The sequence below is a fragment of the Hippoglossus hippoglossus genome, chromosome 8 (assembly GCF_009819705.1).
Source record: "Hippoglossus hippoglossus isolate fHipHip1 chromosome 8, fHipHip1.pri, whole genome shotgun sequence".
Taxonomy (NCBI): Eukaryota; Metazoa; Chordata; class Actinopteri; order Pleuronectiformes; family Pleuronectidae; genus Hippoglossus; species Hippoglossus hippoglossus.
The window spans coordinates 15,366,959-15,384,117 of record NC_047158.1 but is presented as its reverse complement, the minus strand read 5'-3'; the positions used below and the strand labels follow the sequence as shown (position 1 = coordinate 15,384,117).

The 17,159-nt window shown below is 43.3% G+C and overlaps 4 protein-coding genes across 8 annotated transcripts; 2 read left to right on the top strand and 2 right to left on the bottom strand.

Annotated features, from left to right (window-relative positions):
- Positions 1-1,694: 1,694 nt before the first annotated feature.
- fahd1 (fumarylacetoacetate hydrolase domain containing 1) lies at positions 1,695-3,698 on the bottom strand. 2 transcript variants are annotated; one of them, XM_034593407.1, is made up of 2 exons: positions 3,398-3,698; positions 1,695-2,905 (listed from the first exon to the last, which is right to left on the bottom strand). In XM_034593407.1, exon 2 carries the CDS (start codon positions 2,816-2,818, stop codon positions 2,156-2,158), a length of 663 nt encoding a protein of 220 aa, XP_034449298.1. In that variant the 5' UTR covers positions 2,819-2,905; positions 3,398-3,698; the 3' UTR covers positions 1,695-2,155. The 2 variants fall into 2 exon arrangements, with proteins under 2 accessions (XP_034449298.1, XP_034449299.1); XM_034593408.1 differs by having other exon boundaries at positions 3,563-3,698.
- hagh (hydroxyacylglutathione hydrolase) lies at positions 3,133-6,510 on the top strand. 2 transcript variants are annotated; one of them, XM_034593404.1, is made up of 9 exons: positions 3,133-3,292; positions 3,694-3,878; positions 4,196-4,260; positions 4,434-4,551; positions 4,646-4,754; positions 4,958-5,061; positions 5,255-5,356; positions 5,456-5,535; positions 5,646-6,510. In XM_034593404.1, exons 1-9 carry the CDS (start codon positions 3,223-3,225, stop codon positions 5,743-5,745), a joined length of 933 nt encoding a protein of 310 aa, XP_034449295.1. In that variant the 5' UTR covers positions 3,133-3,222; the 3' UTR covers positions 5,746-6,510. The 2 variants fall into 2 exon arrangements, with proteins under 2 accessions (XP_034449295.1, XP_034449297.1); XM_034593406.1 differs by lacking the exon at positions 3,133-3,292 and having other exon boundaries at positions 3,749-3,876; positions 4,194-4,260.
- Positions 6,511-6,684: 174 nt separating this feature from the next.
- Positions 6,685-11,161, bottom strand: narfl (nuclear prelamin A recognition factor-like). Of its 2 annotated transcripts, none has more exons than XM_034593814.1 (11): positions 10,451-10,658; positions 9,474-9,569; positions 9,230-9,373; positions 9,017-9,146; positions 8,747-8,881; positions 8,457-8,575; positions 8,201-8,330; positions 8,045-8,117; positions 7,784-7,921; positions 7,517-7,674; positions 6,685-7,364 (listed from the first exon to the last, which is right to left on the bottom strand). In XM_034593814.1, the coding sequence occupies exons 1-11, from the start codon at positions 10,514-10,516 to the stop codon at positions 7,123-7,125; spliced, it is 1,431 nt and encodes a 476-aa protein (XP_034449705.1). In that variant the 5' UTR covers positions 10,517-10,658; the 3' UTR covers positions 6,685-7,122. The 2 variants fall into 2 exon arrangements, with proteins under 2 accessions (XP_034449705.1, XP_034449706.1); XM_034593815.1 differs by lacking the exon at positions 10,451-10,658 and adding an exon at positions 11,102-11,161 and having other exon boundaries at positions 7,123-7,364.
- e4f1 (E4F transcription factor 1) lies at positions 11,009-16,692 on the top strand. Of its 2 annotated transcripts, none has more exons than XM_034593803.1 (14): positions 11,009-11,169; positions 11,399-11,529; positions 11,622-11,706; positions 12,280-12,461; positions 12,591-12,711; positions 12,807-12,959; positions 13,140-13,330; positions 13,460-13,696; positions 13,796-13,904; positions 14,025-14,242; positions 14,334-14,532; positions 14,632-14,795; positions 15,443-15,505; positions 15,655-16,692. In XM_034593803.1, the coding sequence occupies exons 1-14, from the start codon at positions 11,079-11,081 to the stop codon at positions 16,027-16,029; spliced, it is 2,319 nt and encodes a 772-aa protein (XP_034449694.1). In that variant the 5' UTR covers positions 11,009-11,078; the 3' UTR covers positions 16,030-16,692. The 2 variants fall into 2 exon arrangements, with proteins under 2 accessions (XP_034449694.1, XP_034449693.1); XM_034593802.1 differs by having other exon boundaries at positions 13,460-13,708.
- The last annotated feature ends 467 nt before the right edge of the window (positions 16,693-17,159 follow it).

Below are 17,159 nucleotides of genomic sequence, written 5' to 3'. Positions count from 1 at the left end.
TCTCCAGTGTTTGGCTCAGTTACCACCTGGCTTGATTTCATGTGATGAATGACATCATTGTGTGTGTATGTGTGTGTGTGTGTGTGTGTGTGTGTGTGTGTGTGTGTGTGTGTGTGTGTGTGTGTGTGTGTGTGTGTGTAGGTGTGTGTGACTGTGGTCTCTACCTAATCCCCACTGCTTTGAGAGCGTCAAATACACCTTCTAAGGCTCCTGCTCGATGACAACATACCGTTTCACGTGGTGAACGCTAAACCAGAGCTGAGCTCCGGCTTTGAAGGCATTGTTAAAATCTGTAAGGGTGTAATACCTTCAGTCACACGGGGACAATGAATAGTATGATTCATATCTCATAAAAGACAACACCTGTGAGCATAGGCTATGTCCTACACTGCTCTAACTCTGTTCTAATATGCTTGGGTGGAAAAAAAGGTCACAACTACATTTCTCAGATCCTAAATCTAATTGAATCTGTCATAGCTGTTCTAATGATGGACGTGTAGAACCTGGAGTCCCCTGAGGGTTGGGGTTTGGGAAGTGTGAGCCTGGGAGACAACGTGCCCTGCAGGTGTCCTGGAGAGATGATGTACACTGACTCAGGTTACAGCAGACCGGCCAGGGACAGGTTGACGGGGACTCTGATTGATCTTAAAAAACAAGGAAGCCTGTGGGAGAATTGTAATTGAACCTGGAACAGATGTTAAACAGGCCTGGAAGAACGCGGTTATGGTGAAGGCACAAAGGCCGAAAAGCCCAAAATATACCGGACGAACTGAATCATTAACACAAGTCATAACATTTTCTTTTTCCTTTTTACTGACGGACTGACACGTTTCACTGTGATCCAGTTATAAATATATCACTGTTTGAATGTGACTCCATCGGACTTGGGGAGGAAAACACATCTCGGCTAATCCGACAAGCAGCACAATGTGTTCCAAATGAAACAGGAACCACAGGTGGACGGTGCCAAACCATCAGTCCCATGAGCTTCCTCACTGATACAACTATTTTCTCAACTTGAACTCCGCAGGGATAAACTGTTTAACTTCTAATACACCACATTAATTCAGATTGTGCTGTTTAAAGTGACAGCGGGAAATATCCTGCAGTGTGAGAAGGATTTTATCAGAAATATACAAGCCAGAAAAATACAGTAATGCCGTCAGTGAAAGCAACACATTATTACTATTATCATTCTAATCTTAATCTTTACTTTACATCTAAAATTATAGATATGACTTATTGTCTTTATTTTGTCAGCTCCATCTTCAAGTATATAAATATATTGCTTTTGGCAAAAATGTTACCTGCAGAGGTGGAATGTAACTAAGTACTAAGTACTTTCTCAAGTACTGTATTGTCTCAAGTACTGTATTGTCTGTAATTCTGTGGTAGTTGTAGGTAAGCGTCCCCATTTCAGTTGATTTTAAATCTCTACTCGACATTTCACAGGGACAAACACTTTTTGCACTTGTCCTTCACCACCAAGTTTTTCCCATTGTCTGTAAATTCATACTTCGATTCCATGACACATCAGAGGGAAATATTTTACTTTATACTCCATTACATTTATCTTAAAGCTGCAGTTACTTGTTACTTTGCAGATTTAGATTATTACAGAACTTCTCATTCATTACTATAGATTCAGATTTCCAGCTGTTTATAAAGTGGTTATATTAGCCTCATATTTACCAGCTAAAGCAAAAAAGAATAGAGGTATATATATGGTTTTATTATGCAGACATACTTATGCCTACCCTTTATTTCCAAGAACATTTTTTATCAAAATATGATTGCATCTTTGATTTGAGTAAAAGTTCCACTATACCGGTGATCTAAGACAAAGATGGTGTGTGATGAATGATTTTCTTTTAGGTTTAAGTAAAAGATACAGAACAACACAGTGAAACAGATCATCATCATCATCATCAAGTGCCCAGATGTTGCTGAGATTATCTGTTCAAACTCTGAACATGGCAGCAGGAGATCCATAGACTGTATGGGTCTATCAGAGATGTGGTCTCTTGTGTGGCACTGCACTGCCCCCTGCTGATACACACAGACACTGACATATTGAAGATATTGAAAAAGAAGTTTGCAGTGAAATCACAGTTTTCTCATCAGTCTGATTAGATAAGTATCCTCTTCATAGCTGTCACTTCTGCTCTCTGTCCACTCTGAAGCTCATGGTGACCACGTCCTCGATCCCGGCCTGCAGCTCGTCGTGCTCCTGCACGGCGGAGACTCCCTTGGGGGTCCCGGTGAGGATGAGGTCCCCCTCCTCCAGGGTGATGAAGTCGCTGATGTAGCTGATGAGGTAGGGGATGGAGAAGATCATCTGGGACGTGCAGCCGCTCTGCCGCAGCTGCTCGTTCACCTTCAGCCACAGCGTGACGTTGCCCGGGTCGGGGATGCGCTCCTTGGGGATGAACTCGCTGACGGGGCAGGAGGTGTTGAAGGCTTTAGCCCGGGTCCAGGGCAGACCCTTGGACTTGCACACGTCCTGGATGTCCCGGGCTGTCATGTCCAAGCACAGCGCGTAGCCGGCGACGTGCTCCATGGCGGCGGACTCAGGGATGGCCGTGCCCCCCTTCCCGATCACCACCCCCAGCTCCACCTCATGGTGCAGGTTGCTGGAGTACCGGGGCACCAGGATCGGGGAGCCCTCCGTCACATATGCCGACGGCGGCTTCAGGAACAGGATGGGCTCCGTGGGGATCGCGTTTTTCAGCTCTTTGGCGTGATCCGCGTAGTTCCTCCCCACGCAGATGATCTTCCTCCCCCACTCCCAGAAGCGGGATATGTTTCTCGCTGTCATTGCGGAGGATCGTGAAGGTGACAGCCGCTCAGGGGCAGTCAGCTCCGGCTCAGGTAAACTTTGACCCACGAAGAACAGATGATTCACCTACGGAGAGCCAGGAGGGACATACAAGCAACTTTAAAAAAAAGTCAAATCACAACTGTAACATCTCATTTTCCAGTTGTTTATCAAGGCTAATATATAAACTAAAATCCTCTCATATGCTCTAATGCATCCTTGTGGATCCGTCGTTAAAACTACGCAAACAACGAACTTATCAAAAGTGATTATTAACGATCGACTCCCCCGCGCTTGATTGGTTGAGCCTGGGACGTCGGCATTGAAAAGAGGGCGGATGCGGAAGTGAGCCAGAACCAAACTTTTCTGGTTTACACGAATGTGATAAGGTTGCTAATGCTGTTATGATGTTATTCAAGTCCTTGACCCGGGGTGCGTGCGCTCTGATAGGAGCTGCCACCGCGTTCAAACTAGGTACGTCCGCACGCTTTACCCCCTGTAGCACACTGACAGCTAGCATGCTAGTTAGCCTGGTGTACGTGGGTGTTGTGTATTTTGGGGTTTTGCTAACGTGTTTACCTTGTTGTGGTGAGTTGAGGGATGATCCCAGCTGGCCCGTGTCGGTAAACACTTCCGCTTACATAATCACGTCTGCTGAGGTCACGTCAGATCAATGTTTTCCTGCTAGCTAACACGTTTTAACGCTTATTTCTACAGCTAGCGTGGAAGCTACACGTTGTTTACCAGTGGTATTCATGGGTTGTCAGTCTTGTCGCGACAGCACAGGGTTGAAGAGTCAAACCCAAGTATCCGGTGGTGTCCGCGTGTCTGTCTGACGTGTGTCTCTCTCTCCCTCTCGTTGACCGCCGGTGCAGCTCCTGTGGAAGTCCAGGCCCAGGCAGCGGCACTCCTTCACGGCGCAGTGAGGAAACCAAAGGTGGTGCAACAAGCAAACATGAAGGTTGAACTTCTCCCAGCTCTCAGCGACAACTACATGTACCTGCTGATCGATGTGGACTCCAAAGAGGCAGCAATTGTTGACCCCGTGGAGCCATTAACAGTCAGTGCACACATTATATTGACTCCAGTACAGTCTGCACCGCTTTTAAAGTCCCTGTACCTGAGTATTCTTTCCTTTTTTACTATGCATCACTACCTGTCACACTATATTTATTTAACAGCAGCAATTACTAGTCAGTTTACACATTAAAATATGAGATACAAACATGTGATTAACATTTGTAAACTTATATGATGCATTAGGGAAGGGCAATATGGACAGAACCCTCAATACTAATGTATTCGATCTTCAGATTGATTAACCAACTAAACATTTCACAGTTATTTCAGTTAAATGTGTTTGTTTCTTTTCGACAGGTTGTGGAGGCTGTTAGAAAACATGGCGTAAGACTCACAACAATTCTAACCACCCATCACCACTGGTAGGCTACATGTTGAGTCACGTTTTATTTCACCAATAACTATATTTAAGAAACAATTCTACAAACGCATGATCTAACCTGTTAATATGTTAACAAACTGATGAATACCTGTTTCATACTTCCCTTCTGCTGAGGCAAAGCATTACAGTACGTTGATCATTTTCTCTTCTCAGGGACCATGCTAGTGGAAATGAGAAGATGGTGAGGCTCATGCCAGGACTCAAGGTCTATGGAGGAGACGACAGAGTAGATGCTCTTACAAAGAAAGTCTCTAATTCCCACAGTTTCAAAGTAAGACCACCTTAAGTCACCTTAGGTATCCTACAATCCTGATACAAGCCCCAGATGAGTGACGTTGTCCTCTCTGGTGTCGTTCTTTCCCCAGCTTGGGTCACTCAGCGTCAAATGCCTGTTTACACCGTGTCACACCACTGGTCACATCTGCTACTATGTGACAAAGGAAAACAGCACTGAGCCACCAGCTGTTTTCACAGGTACATATAAGCACAATAACCCTTTAGATCAGATGAACAGTACAAGTAAATACTGGGTCATGTGAGACACTCACAAAACCCTTTAATCTGTTGAGCTTGACAAGACTGTCTTTATGTAGCCTCTGTAACGCCCCTCGGTCAGCCCTCGGTCATGTGCCACCTTCGATGCCCTGAGGTCACTGTTCTGTTTGGTTTTCTCGCAGGCGACACACTTTTCATGGCTGGTTGTGGTAAATTCTTCGAGGGTACAGCAGAGCAGATGTACAAGGCCTTGATAGAGATTCTGGGACGACTGCCCCCTGAAACAGTAAGTAAATGTACTGCATTTGTACATGTCAGTGTTGGAGCTGCTATTAAAAATCTAAATGGAACACTGAAGACATTATTACACTAAGTGATTTGAAGATTTAAAAATATAATCGACTGACAAAGTATTGTTAAGCTGTACATCAGACTGATTAACCGTGGTGATTTTTTTTTTCTTCTTGTGTGTTTTTTAGCGTGTGTACTGCGGTCATGAGTACACCGTCAGCAATCTGAAATTTGCACGTCATGTGGAACCAGACAATGAAGTCATTCAGAAGAAGCTCGCATGGGCGAAGGTATTTGTTTCACGTGTCACATCTAAGCAATCATTTTCTCAATCAGATGATCAATCACTCTTAAGTGTTAAAATCAATATATTGTGTGTCTTTGTACAGGAGAAATGCAGCAACGGAGAAGCTACTGTTCCGTCCACTCTGGCCGAGGAATTCACCTTTAACCCCTTTATGAGAGTAAAGTGTGTACAGCTCAATCAAACACTACTTATTTTAGAAGACTGCAACTTCTTAAGAGATAATTACAAAAAGAATGCTGCCTGATTGACCCGTTTTCTGATTTTCGATTTAGAGAGAAGTCTGTCCAAGATCACGTAAAGCAGACGAACCCGATTGAGACCATGAGAAGCCTACGGAAAGAAAAGGACAACTTTCGGGTGCCCAAGGAGTGACGCCCCAAACAGTCCCGCTGATTGTTGCTGAACAGTTGCTTATGACAATACAAGTTGTTAACAGTGTACTAAAGTAAATATCTGCAGCTCATCTTCAGAGCCACTTCAAATAGACTTTCTGCATTCACTCTCATTCAAGCACACAGTTTTTAATCTCTCTGTTGATCACTAATGTGTTTACACATTTCCCAGTCTTTGTTTTAATTGAATTTCATTTGATTGGCTGGTATCGGTGACATTTTTGAGGAATGTATGGGCAAAAATGTAATGCTTTAAATGAGAAATGCGTTTGTTTGTCGTTAAATGAGAGTTTTAGAAAGTATGTTGTAATATATTATGCACAAGGTGAACCACTGTTTAATTCAGTGTTTCAATGAGAAACAAAGCAGGGAAACACTTAAAGTAACAAATCTTTGAATATGTGTAGAATTTCTGTGAATTGACAACGTAATTTGATATGTTAAGATTCACATCAATGTTTTATTCTGACCTGGAATGTTTCTTCCTTCCATGTCTTTCATATTTGCTTGAAAGCTAAATTATTATGATGTAGAATTTGATTTCGGGTGCTTTTCGATTCTTCCTTCATTTAAAATCTTTCTGTGAGCCTGGCATTCTCTACCTGTTGGTGTGTCAGCATTAGATAGCCTGAGTTCTGTTTTGCATGTAGAGGGCAATCTAACACAGATTATTGCTTCAGGATCTTTGGAAAAAGCAATCAAACAAATTTCATGCCATTCAGTAGAAATAAAAGAATTTAAACTACTCATGCTGCAGAGTTAGTGTTTCAGTGTTCGACAGTGGCAGGTACGTGATATGTTATAAACTCCACCATAAGGGTAGAGAAGGATTCAGTGTACATGACCATGAATGTGAATTGCTATTTCATCCCAGGAGTTTACATCCTCATTTTGAGTTTATACAGTGACATAACAGTCTGAATCTTTATTGAGTTGGACAGATTCTTACGAACAAATGGTTACAATTAAATAAAGTTTCTCGAAAATATATATATATATTTATGTATAATCATTAGGTTAAATACACAAGGAATGATTCTGCTGTGTATTAATTCAGCTCCCATTTTCAAAGTGTAACAGGTGCCACACAAAATAATTATTTACTATTCGTACATTTCAGAGCACAATCAGTACATCATCATCCACATAATTCAGTTTGGCACAGCGTTGTATCTATTATCTATGCCCTGATCTTCCACAGTGCCAAGTGCTCAGGTTTTGGACACAGAGAAAAGTGGTTTAAAAGATTGATGGCACACATCAAATCTGCTTATATTCAACTTTGTCCATGTAAAACCAAGTTTCCTGCGCAGTTGAGACAAAAAATGTAATTTGTGGACGGTTCTGGTGTCACTCATCACCACTTCATAGTGAGTCCATTGGTCATCTTCTCCACTGTGTGGTACTGTGTGTGCAGCAGCTCTTTGGCCCTCTCCTCCCCCACACTGTGGAGCCAGGACTGATACAGCTCAGCAACGCGAGTATCGTCTCCTGGCAACAGGGGGCGCTCTGCCTTGTAGAGCTCCTCAACCTTCTGGAGGAGCTCCTTTTGGTTCTGATCAGGTGAAGCCCTCACCTGTCCACCACCATTTAGACAACCTGAGTATCAACAAGACGTAAAGAGAATCACAATTATGTTTCCTTGCAAACTGAAGTCCCTACTGTCAGTGATGATAACCACAGCGTCATGGTGGTACTTCTCTGATGTGGCAAACTAATGCTGCGTAGGTTTTTGGAAATGTTCTCCTTACCTGATGGACAGGCCATAACTTCCACAAAGTGATAAGGCGACTTGCCCCTCTTGAGTTTCTGCACCAGATTCTGGATGTTGCGGAAGCCGTACGTAGAAGCAAAGGAGAGCAGGACCACTCCATCCTTCTCAAGAGTCACTTCCTGGAAGTCTTTATTCCTGCAGCAGAGGATTTATACCCCATCACATTATTATTCACCATGAAAAGCTATTGTGAGGCTATTTAAAATGTTTGAATGTATATAACAAGCACTGGAACTGGATTCACCTGAGGGTCTTGTAGGTGAGTTCCTTCACTTCCTCTCCCAACAGCTGCTTGGCAGCATAGGTGAAGACATGATGGAGGTAACCGCCTGAACCGCTCCCTGCATGGCTCAGGAACTCATCTCCACAAACACTACTGAACCTGGGTAAAGAAGAAAATGCAGTGTGTGAGAATGAGTTCAAACATTCTTCTGGAAATTCATCCTATGGCTTATTTTGAAAGAAACAACAGGCTGAGAAAAAGCAAAGATGGTACAGATCTTACATCGTATCCAGGGCTGCAGGTTCCACATCATTAAGGGACACATTTTTCTCCTCCAGCATTTTCTGAACCTCTCCTGTATGAGACAATGGAAAGAATAAAAAACAAGATACTCCACATCCACACACACGAACAGCATCGTGACAGTAGTTTCTGTACCAGAGGTGATGACACAGTCTACTTCTCTGGTCTCAGCTTTGTCCAGGTAGAAGTCTGACCTCGAGGCTTCAAGTTTCTTGTCAAAGCAGGGCATTACTGCCACGTGATAGATCTGCTGGGGACTCAGACCCTAACAACACACAATAGACAACTCAATGGCAACTCAGTAATCTGTATTCTATTCCCAGCAGTCCAATGTCAGCACTGGAATTGCCACGGATTAACTCTCACATCTGTAATTCCTCCACAACTTTACCTGTTGTTCAGCAAAATATCCTTTAACCAGTGAACCCATCATCTGCTGGGGGGAGCGAGTGGTGCTAATGTATGGAAGAATGAACTCCCCATGGGTCTTCTCTGCATAACATATCCAACCTGTATAAAACACGCACACAAACATATTGGAACGCTGTCTTGCTGATGATCTTAGTACAAACATTAAAAACATGTAAGTATTATAACACTAAAGCCACTGATGCAACTTTTTGACCTCATTACATTATACATTATCCCGACATTATACAATTAGGGTTTTTAGTAAAATACCTGGACAGGCAGATGTCAGCATGGGCAGGGCTTTGCTGTCCTGCTCTTTCCTCTGTAACCGCTCCACAAACTCTCTCTGACTCTCCAGCAGGCTGAAGGTCCGACTAAAGCTGGTGTCAAACACATGATGAACCCCTGCAAAACAAATAATGAAATAAGAAAAATAAATATTCAAGTGAACACTGTACCTGCCTGAACCAATTCAGATTATTTTCATTTCCTGTTTTGCTTTGAGTTGTAAGAATTAAAAAAGGGAATATTTGAACTCACCAATGCTTTTGAAGAAAGAAGTAAGTCTCGTGCCTGCCTCACCGCTGCTGAGGTTATAGTGTGCTGCAAGGGAGGCTCTGGACTGTGGTGACACCGAAACCACCACAACCTTCTGATCAGTCACGTCGGCCTGACACACAAAATGTTCACCGTCATTTTTCAAAAGGCAGACACATCATACACAAGAATTCCAACGCATGTATCCAACTGTACCTTGTTATTTTGCAGCACTTTCAAAAGCTCCTCGTGGCTCTGCTGTGCGATGAGGACGCTCTCAGCTGAGGTGATGCAGCCACTGCAGGCCAAACAGTCATTCAGTGTGATCTTTGCTTTCTCCAGCTTCTTCTTCCCACCATCCTTCAGACATAAAAGCAAATGACTTCAGGATAACTGTTGGTGCACTACTACTATCATAATAGTTCACACACAGGTTTTGTTTCAGGCCTGAGTAACCCACCTGGTTGACTTGGACGTAACTTCCATCATCCTCTATTTGAATTTTGGCCACAGATTTACCTTGTTTCTTCTCTACTTTCACAGGTTTGACACATTCCTGCGAAACAGAGAAAACGAGTGACATGTTAACATCAAACTATAAAACAACTGGTGCTTCATTTTATTAAAGAATTTTATGATCAAGATAATCTCAGCAACATCCAAAGGCACCTGGGAGAACTGAGTAAGAACTAAGAGAAGGAAATAAGTGAATAGAAAATAAAATACATAACAAACAAACATAGACCATGACAGATAGAGAGATATAGGTTTCTTCCCAGATCCAGCAGCATTTTATTTTCTTCGTAGAGCTTAAAGAGGACAGAGAGTGACGACACATTTTTATCAGAAAAGACAGAAAAAGGCAAATTAACAGTGTCACTGCCACATAAGTCAGGTGATAAACTAAATGATATTATCTGATAAAATACCTGCTTTAAAGTTACCAAGGACATTCAGCTTTACAATTTGAACTCAGTAAGTCCAGCTGCAGTGTTGCATTGTCTGTTAATATAAAGGACAACTTACCTAAATCAACTAAACCACATTATTACCAACCATGTTATTTCATGGTGCTTACATCAGAGCTAGCATTAGCAGCAAGCTAACTGCGTACATGTGACGTTTTAAACCTTCTCGCCTTTTACGCCTCGACAGTGGTCAGCCTCACTTTACCGGTAACACTTAAACCAAGTAGTTAAAACCATAACCATATAACCTTCAGTCGGTGGTGGTGGGGGGGTTAAGTTACGGCTCGTTTTCTCTTACACAACAGACACCGACAACAACAGCTAACAGCTAGTAAACATGTCGGCTACTTCTGTATGTTTGTCCGCCGCTAGCTGCTTTTCAATGCGACCTGAGTTAATGGTTCTAACTATGTGGGAAAAGGGTATAATGTTATAAAACGTTCCAACGTGTTATAACAAGTTTCACAACCTGAGAGGGGGTGATAAAATCATCCAGATCGGTCAACTGCAGCACACCGCTGAAGTGCGACGCCATATTTGATGCCGTAAAGTGTTTGTTGTTTACCTTTGTGTCGTGAATAGCCCACACAGTTTTCCTCTGTTCACCTCCACATGTTGTCTTTTGGTAGCTCACATGCTTTGCATAACAATAACAATAGTAGTGATACTACTACTACTACTACTACTAAAAAAATGTAATTCATATAAGATAACAGATTTGAAGTAACATAAGAACATGTTAAAATGACATTTAAAAGAAAAGGAAATAGAAAAGAAATACAATTAAATAAAAGAATATGTTCTTGTAGAAAATGTGTCAGTTATTCCGGCTGTAATATCAATGTGGAGAAACGTATGTTTATACATTTAGGAAAGTAGCATTAGCACCAGGAAGCTGTAGCATTTTAAAGATATTAAGATGATTAAAGTAAAACTAAAGTTTAAAATCTGTTCGGTTATTTTCTTCTCTCCTCCTCTCTGCCTGTGGGGAGACGCACGCACGCGCTCTCCTTGTTGTTATGACTACGGGGTCGTAAATCCGCCATGTTTTCCCTCCGCGGAGCAGCGTTGCGACAGAGACGCAGAATTCGAACGACATGAATGTAGAAAATAATCTTACGGCAGAAACAGAGCAAACGAAGAACGGCACCGAGACAATCACCATCCAGACCACGCTGGGAGACGAAGGTCAGTCCGCCCACACTAACACTCCGCGGCCGCAGCGTTTGGGCCTTTGCTAACTTCTTCCACCCCGAAACGTTGCTAGCAGCTAGCTGCAGTTAGCAGCTGGGCTTCCCCGCCGCAGCGTCAGGAGCCCAAGTGTTTGTGTTTACGTGAGCTAGCTGGTAGCTTGCAGCACTGATGCTGTTCGAAAGTTCACCTCGTGTAAACAGCTTTGGTCTGTGTGTCTCCACAGATGAGGACGTGCACCGGTGCGGACGCTGTCAGTCCGAGTTCTCCACGCTGGAAGCTTTCATCCAGCACAAGCTGCACCAGGGCTGCCGGCGGGAGGAGAGCAGCCGCGGAGGCGACAACAACAGCCAGGAGGTACGAGCGGTGATGTGTTGCTTTGTTGTACTGTGCATTGAGCACTGTGAACTGCAGACGTGGGACAAATGTGGATCCCTGCGTTTTGCTAGGTTACTGCCGCCATCGGGACCACGTCCTCTGAGGGGAAAACAGCTGAAGGTGCATCCTCGGATGAGCCAGAGAAGACCACTCACGGTGGGTCAACACAAGGACCGCAGCTAACAATCTACTGAATACTCTTATTTTTCAGTTTATTACGAACACCCAGCTAAAACCAACGAAGTCTAATACACCAGCCCTGCAGCAAATCGTTCCTGCATGAAGCTTTGCATAATCGTGAATTGACATTTTTGGAGATTTGGGCTGCTGGCCAAACAGAACATGACATTTGATGTCATCACCATGCGCCGGAGGAAATCATGGTGATATTTCTTAAAGGTTACAAATCAAATGGTTAATAGATGTGCAGCGGAAATGATCACATTATTTGTTAGTTGCACCACTATTGAGTGGGGCTTTTCATTGTAGATTGTTTAGTGCATAATATGTCAGAATAGTTATATTCTTAACTCACAAGGTGGCTTGATTCATCCAAAGTTACAACCATGTGAGGCAAAGAAAGGCATCATCTCCACTCATTTAAGAAAATTATATCAGCAAATAATTAAAATGATTAATTAAATAATAATTAATTAAGATACCATTCAGCTCCGGTCCGCTCTGTTTCAACCTGGGAATTAGATCTTGGATTATTATTTTTTTATTCAGATGAAACCGGCGGTTTGCTGGGTCGAGGTCGCAGGAAAAGAACAGCTTCCCTTAAAGTCACTGACCAGTCAGATGGGACCGAAGAATCCATATCTGACAATGCTGACAGTGACAAGCTTGTTTACAAACTCAGCCAAGATGGACGCTACATTTGCCAACTGTGTGAAAAGACATTTAAAACAGTGAGTCACACTTTTACTTGTCTTTATTAAAAGATGTTATACTTTATAATATCATGAGATAAGTGATGTCAGGCCGTCTATTTATTTTACTATATGTTGCCAGTGTTGACTCTATTCCCCCCCCAACAGACAAACATCTTGAGAACTCACATGAAAACCCACAGTGACCAGAAGAACTTCTCATGTGACCTGTGTGGGACCTCCTTTCGTACCAAAGGCTCCCTGATTCGCCACAACCGTCGTCACACTGGTACAGAGCGCAAACCTAGCCACTGCTTTGTATTGAATTGATATCCTCTAAGTTTGACGTAATGATAATGCTGCTTTCTTCCTATTCTCTTACAGATGAGCGGCCATATCGCTGTACCCTCTGTGGTCAGTCCTTCAGAGAGTCGGGGGCCCTCACCAGACACCTGAAGGCCCTCACACCCTGCACAGAGAAGATCCGCTTTGTTCAGTACAAGGAGATCCTGGTCAGCAAAGATGGAGCACAGAAAGGTCAGATTCATACAGGAGGAGTTGTGACTTGAAGAAGGGGGTTAAAAGTTGTTTCTTGTTTCAGGAACTACATGGGTTTCACTTTCATAGTCCATTGTGTAGTACTGTATTGAATGAAAAGATTCAGATTAGTGAGTGACAGTCCATTTAGTCACAGACTGGCTTGTGTGCATTGAGCAGGTGTCGAAGCTGATCATGCTGCAGGGGCTGTCCAGCAGCAGGAGGTGGTGGTTGTGGAGCAGCAGCCAGAGGAGCAGGAGATGGTGGAGGCTCAGACTGCTGTCGTCAGCGTGGTAGAGGCTGGTTCCCAAGAGGTTCTGCATGAGGTCCACTTCACAATGGAGGTGGATGGAACGACGCAGGAGCAACAGGTGTGTGGAGAAAGTGGGTTCATAAAAAATCCTGTGAGGGCTTTTACCAATCAGGCGTTTGTTAGATATTTTCAGATTTACCTGTACCCCATCCAACCTGTTCTCTTTATGTGTTGTTGACCTGTCCAGGTGGTGGTGGAGCAGTCTCAGGCCGAAGCACTGGCTGCAGCTGCAGCAGCAGGCGACAACCTCATCTGCCAGGCCATCATCAACTCTGGCATTGCACTAGAGACGGAGGAAACAGTAGTTGAGGAGACCTCACAGGAAACTGAGGAGATGGAAAAAATGGTCTCTGACTGTCCTGATGTTGATGAGGGGGTCACAGAGATCCACGTTAAAGAGGAGTTTGTGGAGATGGAGATGGAGATGGAGACAGAGGTAGGCAACTGTTCCTAATCATAATCCACTTTTGCAGACTATTTTCATAACATTGTTTTTTTTTAACTGACCTTCTCCATTTTTCAGGAAACCGAAGATGGAGACAGTCATGTGCCAAAATTGTACTCGTGTCCACATTGTAATCGCTCCTTCAAGGGACTAAACTACTTCCGTTTTCATGTCAAGGGCCATTTGGGTAGGTCCACAACTGGTGACAAAGACTCACTGTATGCTTTATGTAACCATCAAACAATCACTTAAAAGAAAGCTGTTGATGGGACACTGCCCTAAAGATAAATATTGTCTCTCTTTACAGGTTATAAGCCTTTCAAGTGCACACTCTGCCAAAAAGAGTTTCTGACTGGTTACCTGCTGAAGAAACACATGGAAGTTCACGTCAGTGAGAGGAGATATAAGTGTGGTGAGTGTGGTAAGCTGTACAAAACTGTGGGACACGTACGTGAGCACATGAGGGCCCACTCGGACGAAAGACCCTACAACTGTGGCAGATGCAGCAAAGGATACAAAACCAAGGTGAGTTCAGTGTAAGTGACAACTACTATTTGTAGATATTAATGTTTGTTTATTTTTGAGCTTTTTCCTAACCCTTCTTTTTCTTGCTCAGAATGCCTTGCAGGTACATCAGCGGACTCATGGTGAGGACAAACCCTATGTGTGTCAATTCTGCTTGAGAGGCTTCAGGGAGAAAGGTTCTCTGGTGCGACACATTCGCCATCACACCGGAGAGAAGCCCTTTAAATGCCAAAAGTGTGGACGGGGTTTTGCTGAGCACGGGACCCTCAATCGTCACATGCGTGCTAAAGGTCAGTGTGATTGATGGAAATCAAAAATAAATCATTTTTATTATTTAAAGCAAGTGATATTAACAGGTCCTAAAGCGAGCTGGTTTTGATTTCCACCAGGAGGCTGCCATAACGACGATTCCTGTGAGTCGCAGGTCGAGGTAACTGAGGAGCAGACGTCGGTGGACAGCCTGGCTACAGCAGCCATCATCTCAGAGGACCCCCATGCTGTCCTGGTGGAGTTCTCCTCTGTGGTGGCAGAAACACAGGAGTACATCATCAAGGTGAGCGCCACAGGGATTAGAGCAAAGGGAAAGAGTGGTTGCCTCATATTGAGTGGAGAAAAACAACAACACAGTCTATGTGCTCAAGCTTTGAAGCGTGTTGTAGCCTGTCCACACCCCACCCCTGGTATCGGCAAGTATTATCTATTATTAATTAATAGCAAAATACATGCTGTTACATCACTGATTGGAGTGCAACACACTTTGTACAGAATGATCAGATCTTTGGGGTTTTGAGTGGTTTGCTGTTTGGGAACCAATCACTCAAATCTTTCCTTTGCCAAGTGCAGGGAGTTTGAACACAACATTTCAGGATCATCAGTGAGGAGAAAACCTGATTTCTGGTAGTTTACATTGCAACTGATTTTTCATCTGATTACATATATGGACTGAAATACAAATACTGGTTTCAGTGAATTTTAGTTTACACGATACTGGGAGGCGAGAATTGTCAATATCTGATCATGCTCAAGTGAATAATATGCTTAGAGCAGGCTAACAAGGCTGGAGAGGGCCACAAAAGAGTTAACCACTTATATAACCCTTGGACTACCATAATAATAAATAGCTGGTTGAGGCAGTAGCTGACTTTGTAGGAGTATGCAGCTTTTCTTTTACTAATTTAATCTGCTCGTCTCGTTCTCCAGACTCAAACAGACGAGGAAGTGCAGGAAGAAGAAGTTACACTCATTCAAGACGGCCAAAATGAGGTCAGTACACATGTAAAGGTGTTCATCTCAGTGTTCATATAATAACTTTCTCACTGTTACACTTATTTAAAATACATTATATATAATTGTTAGTGATATTTGTGTTGTTTTTATAAGTAATGCATCATATCAAACCTCTCCCCTGCCAGATGGGAAACCACATTATGAAAGTGGTGCAGCGGATTGTCAACCAGTCCCGCAGCGCCGGCGGCACGGGCAGCCATCAAATCATTGTGCGTAACGTGGCGGTGGACGAGGAGGGCCCGACCATCTCCGACTGCGGGGACACCATCACCATCGCTACGCCCGAGAGCCTGACGGAGCAGGTGGCCATGACGCTGGCCTCCGCCATCAGCGACGGCACGCTGCTGGCCTCGACGGAGACTGTGGAGATGGCAGACGGAACAGTTACTATGGTTACCACCGAGGAAGCAGGGGAGGAGGGAATACAAGTGGTGCAGCAGCAGGAGGAATATGTCATCACCACCCCAGAGGAGGTGGAGATTCAAACTGTCATTGTATGATGGAAGAGGACACAGACTATGGACAATTTGGCTCGACTGTACCCCGGTAGCAGATTACTGTACTGTACTTTGTATGAGCTTCATGTGTGATATTAAAACACATGATAACAGAGGCCAAAGTAGATAATGTTTGTACTTGCAGGAATAGAAAAACCGTGTCCAATGTGGACTAGTTCTCTCGTGTTTGATTTTTGATGAAATGAAGCCCTGCATACAATCTACTAGCTAATTGAAGTTATAGGTGCATACAGCTTAAAAGAATAACTAGATTAATTGTGTGAAGTTTTCATTCTGAATGCCTGAACAGTTTTATATTTAATTATATTTGCTATTTCATTAGTACAGTTTCATTTTCTTATACTGCCTTAAATGGCCCTGATTTCATGGCAGTTCTCTCATCTGCTCTCTGTTGTCCTGGTCGGCTTCACAATCTCGTGGAGCCCTCAAAAGGCCGATCGATCCTAAACTGTGCGCGTGTTCCTGCCCGTCTGAGGACGTTCAGGGACACCAGAAATCCCCCATGTTACAGTGTTGCACTTCTAAGATGGTCAATCATGATAATGCATCTTTAAGCATGACAGATACGCCGGTAAACGTGAAAATGTGTTCAGTTTACTCAAGCAGAGTTTGCGTCAAATAAATGCTATTTTATTATACACTTGACTTCATGTTATCTTTGATGAAACCTCGTTTGTCTGACGTTTCAGGATGTGATTGTTTGGTGCACTAAATCGATTGTGAAGCCAAACCTTATTTTGTCATCTACACAAACCAAATGCATGGGTTGATCTAGCAAAAACATTTTTTTGGGACCCATGTTGATTCAAGCACAAGGATCTTTGACCCCTTAAACCAACCAAATTGCTCACATTAATGTTTTCAATGAGAGTAATCCACTGTAACGATCTCCCTGGTCCACATAGATTTGTCTGTAGCATGTTAGGTTTTTACCAATCCACGTATTCTAACTGTTTCCTAAACTTAAGTGAAATATGCTTCAGTATCAGCCCTTTTCTTTCCTACGTTGCAGAGCCGAGATGATCAACTAATGTTGGTGATGGGGTTTCTCTGTTGCTGAGTTAAGTTAATGTCATCTTTATTTTTAGAAGTGTGTGTGTGTATGTGTGGCT

Coding starts and splice junctions, on each gene's coding strand:
- fahd1 (XM_034593407.1), bottom strand. CDS start 2,818: ATGACAGCGAGAAACATATCCCGCTTCTGGGAGTGGGGGAGGAAGATC.
- hagh (XM_034593404.1), top strand. CDS start 3,223: ATGATGTTATTCAAGTCCTTGACCCGGGGTGCGTGCGCTCTGATAGGA. Junction 3,879..4,195: donor ACCCCGTGGAGCCATTAACA/GTCAGTGCACAC, acceptor TCTTTTCGACAG/GTTGTGGAGGCTGTTAGAAA. Junction 4,755..4,957: donor GCCACCAGCTGTTTTCACAG/GTACATATAAGC, acceptor GTTTTCTCGCAG/GCGACACACTTTTCATGGCT.
- narfl (XM_034593814.1), bottom strand. CDS start 10,516: ATGGCGTCGCACTTCAGCGGTGTGCTGCAGTTGACCGATCTGGATGAT. Junction 9,374..9,473: donor GTTACGTCCAAGTCAACCAG/GTGGGTTACTCA, acceptor TTATGTCTGAAG/GATGGTGGGAAGAAGAAGCT. Junction 7,365..7,516: donor AGTTATGGCCTGTCCATCAG/GTAAGGAGAACA, acceptor GTTGATACTCAG/GTTGTCTAAATGGTGGTGGA.
- e4f1 (XM_034593802.1), top strand. CDS start 11,079: ATGAATGTAGAAAATAATCTTACGGCAGAAACAGAGCAAACGAAGAAC. Junction 11,530..11,621: donor GCGACAACAACAGCCAGGAG/GTACGAGCGGTG, acceptor GCGTTTTGCTAG/GTTACTGCCGCCATCGGGAC. Junction 12,960..13,139: donor CAAAGATGGAGCACAGAAAG/GTCAGATTCATA, acceptor TGCATTGAGCAG/GTGTCGAAGCTGATCATGCT.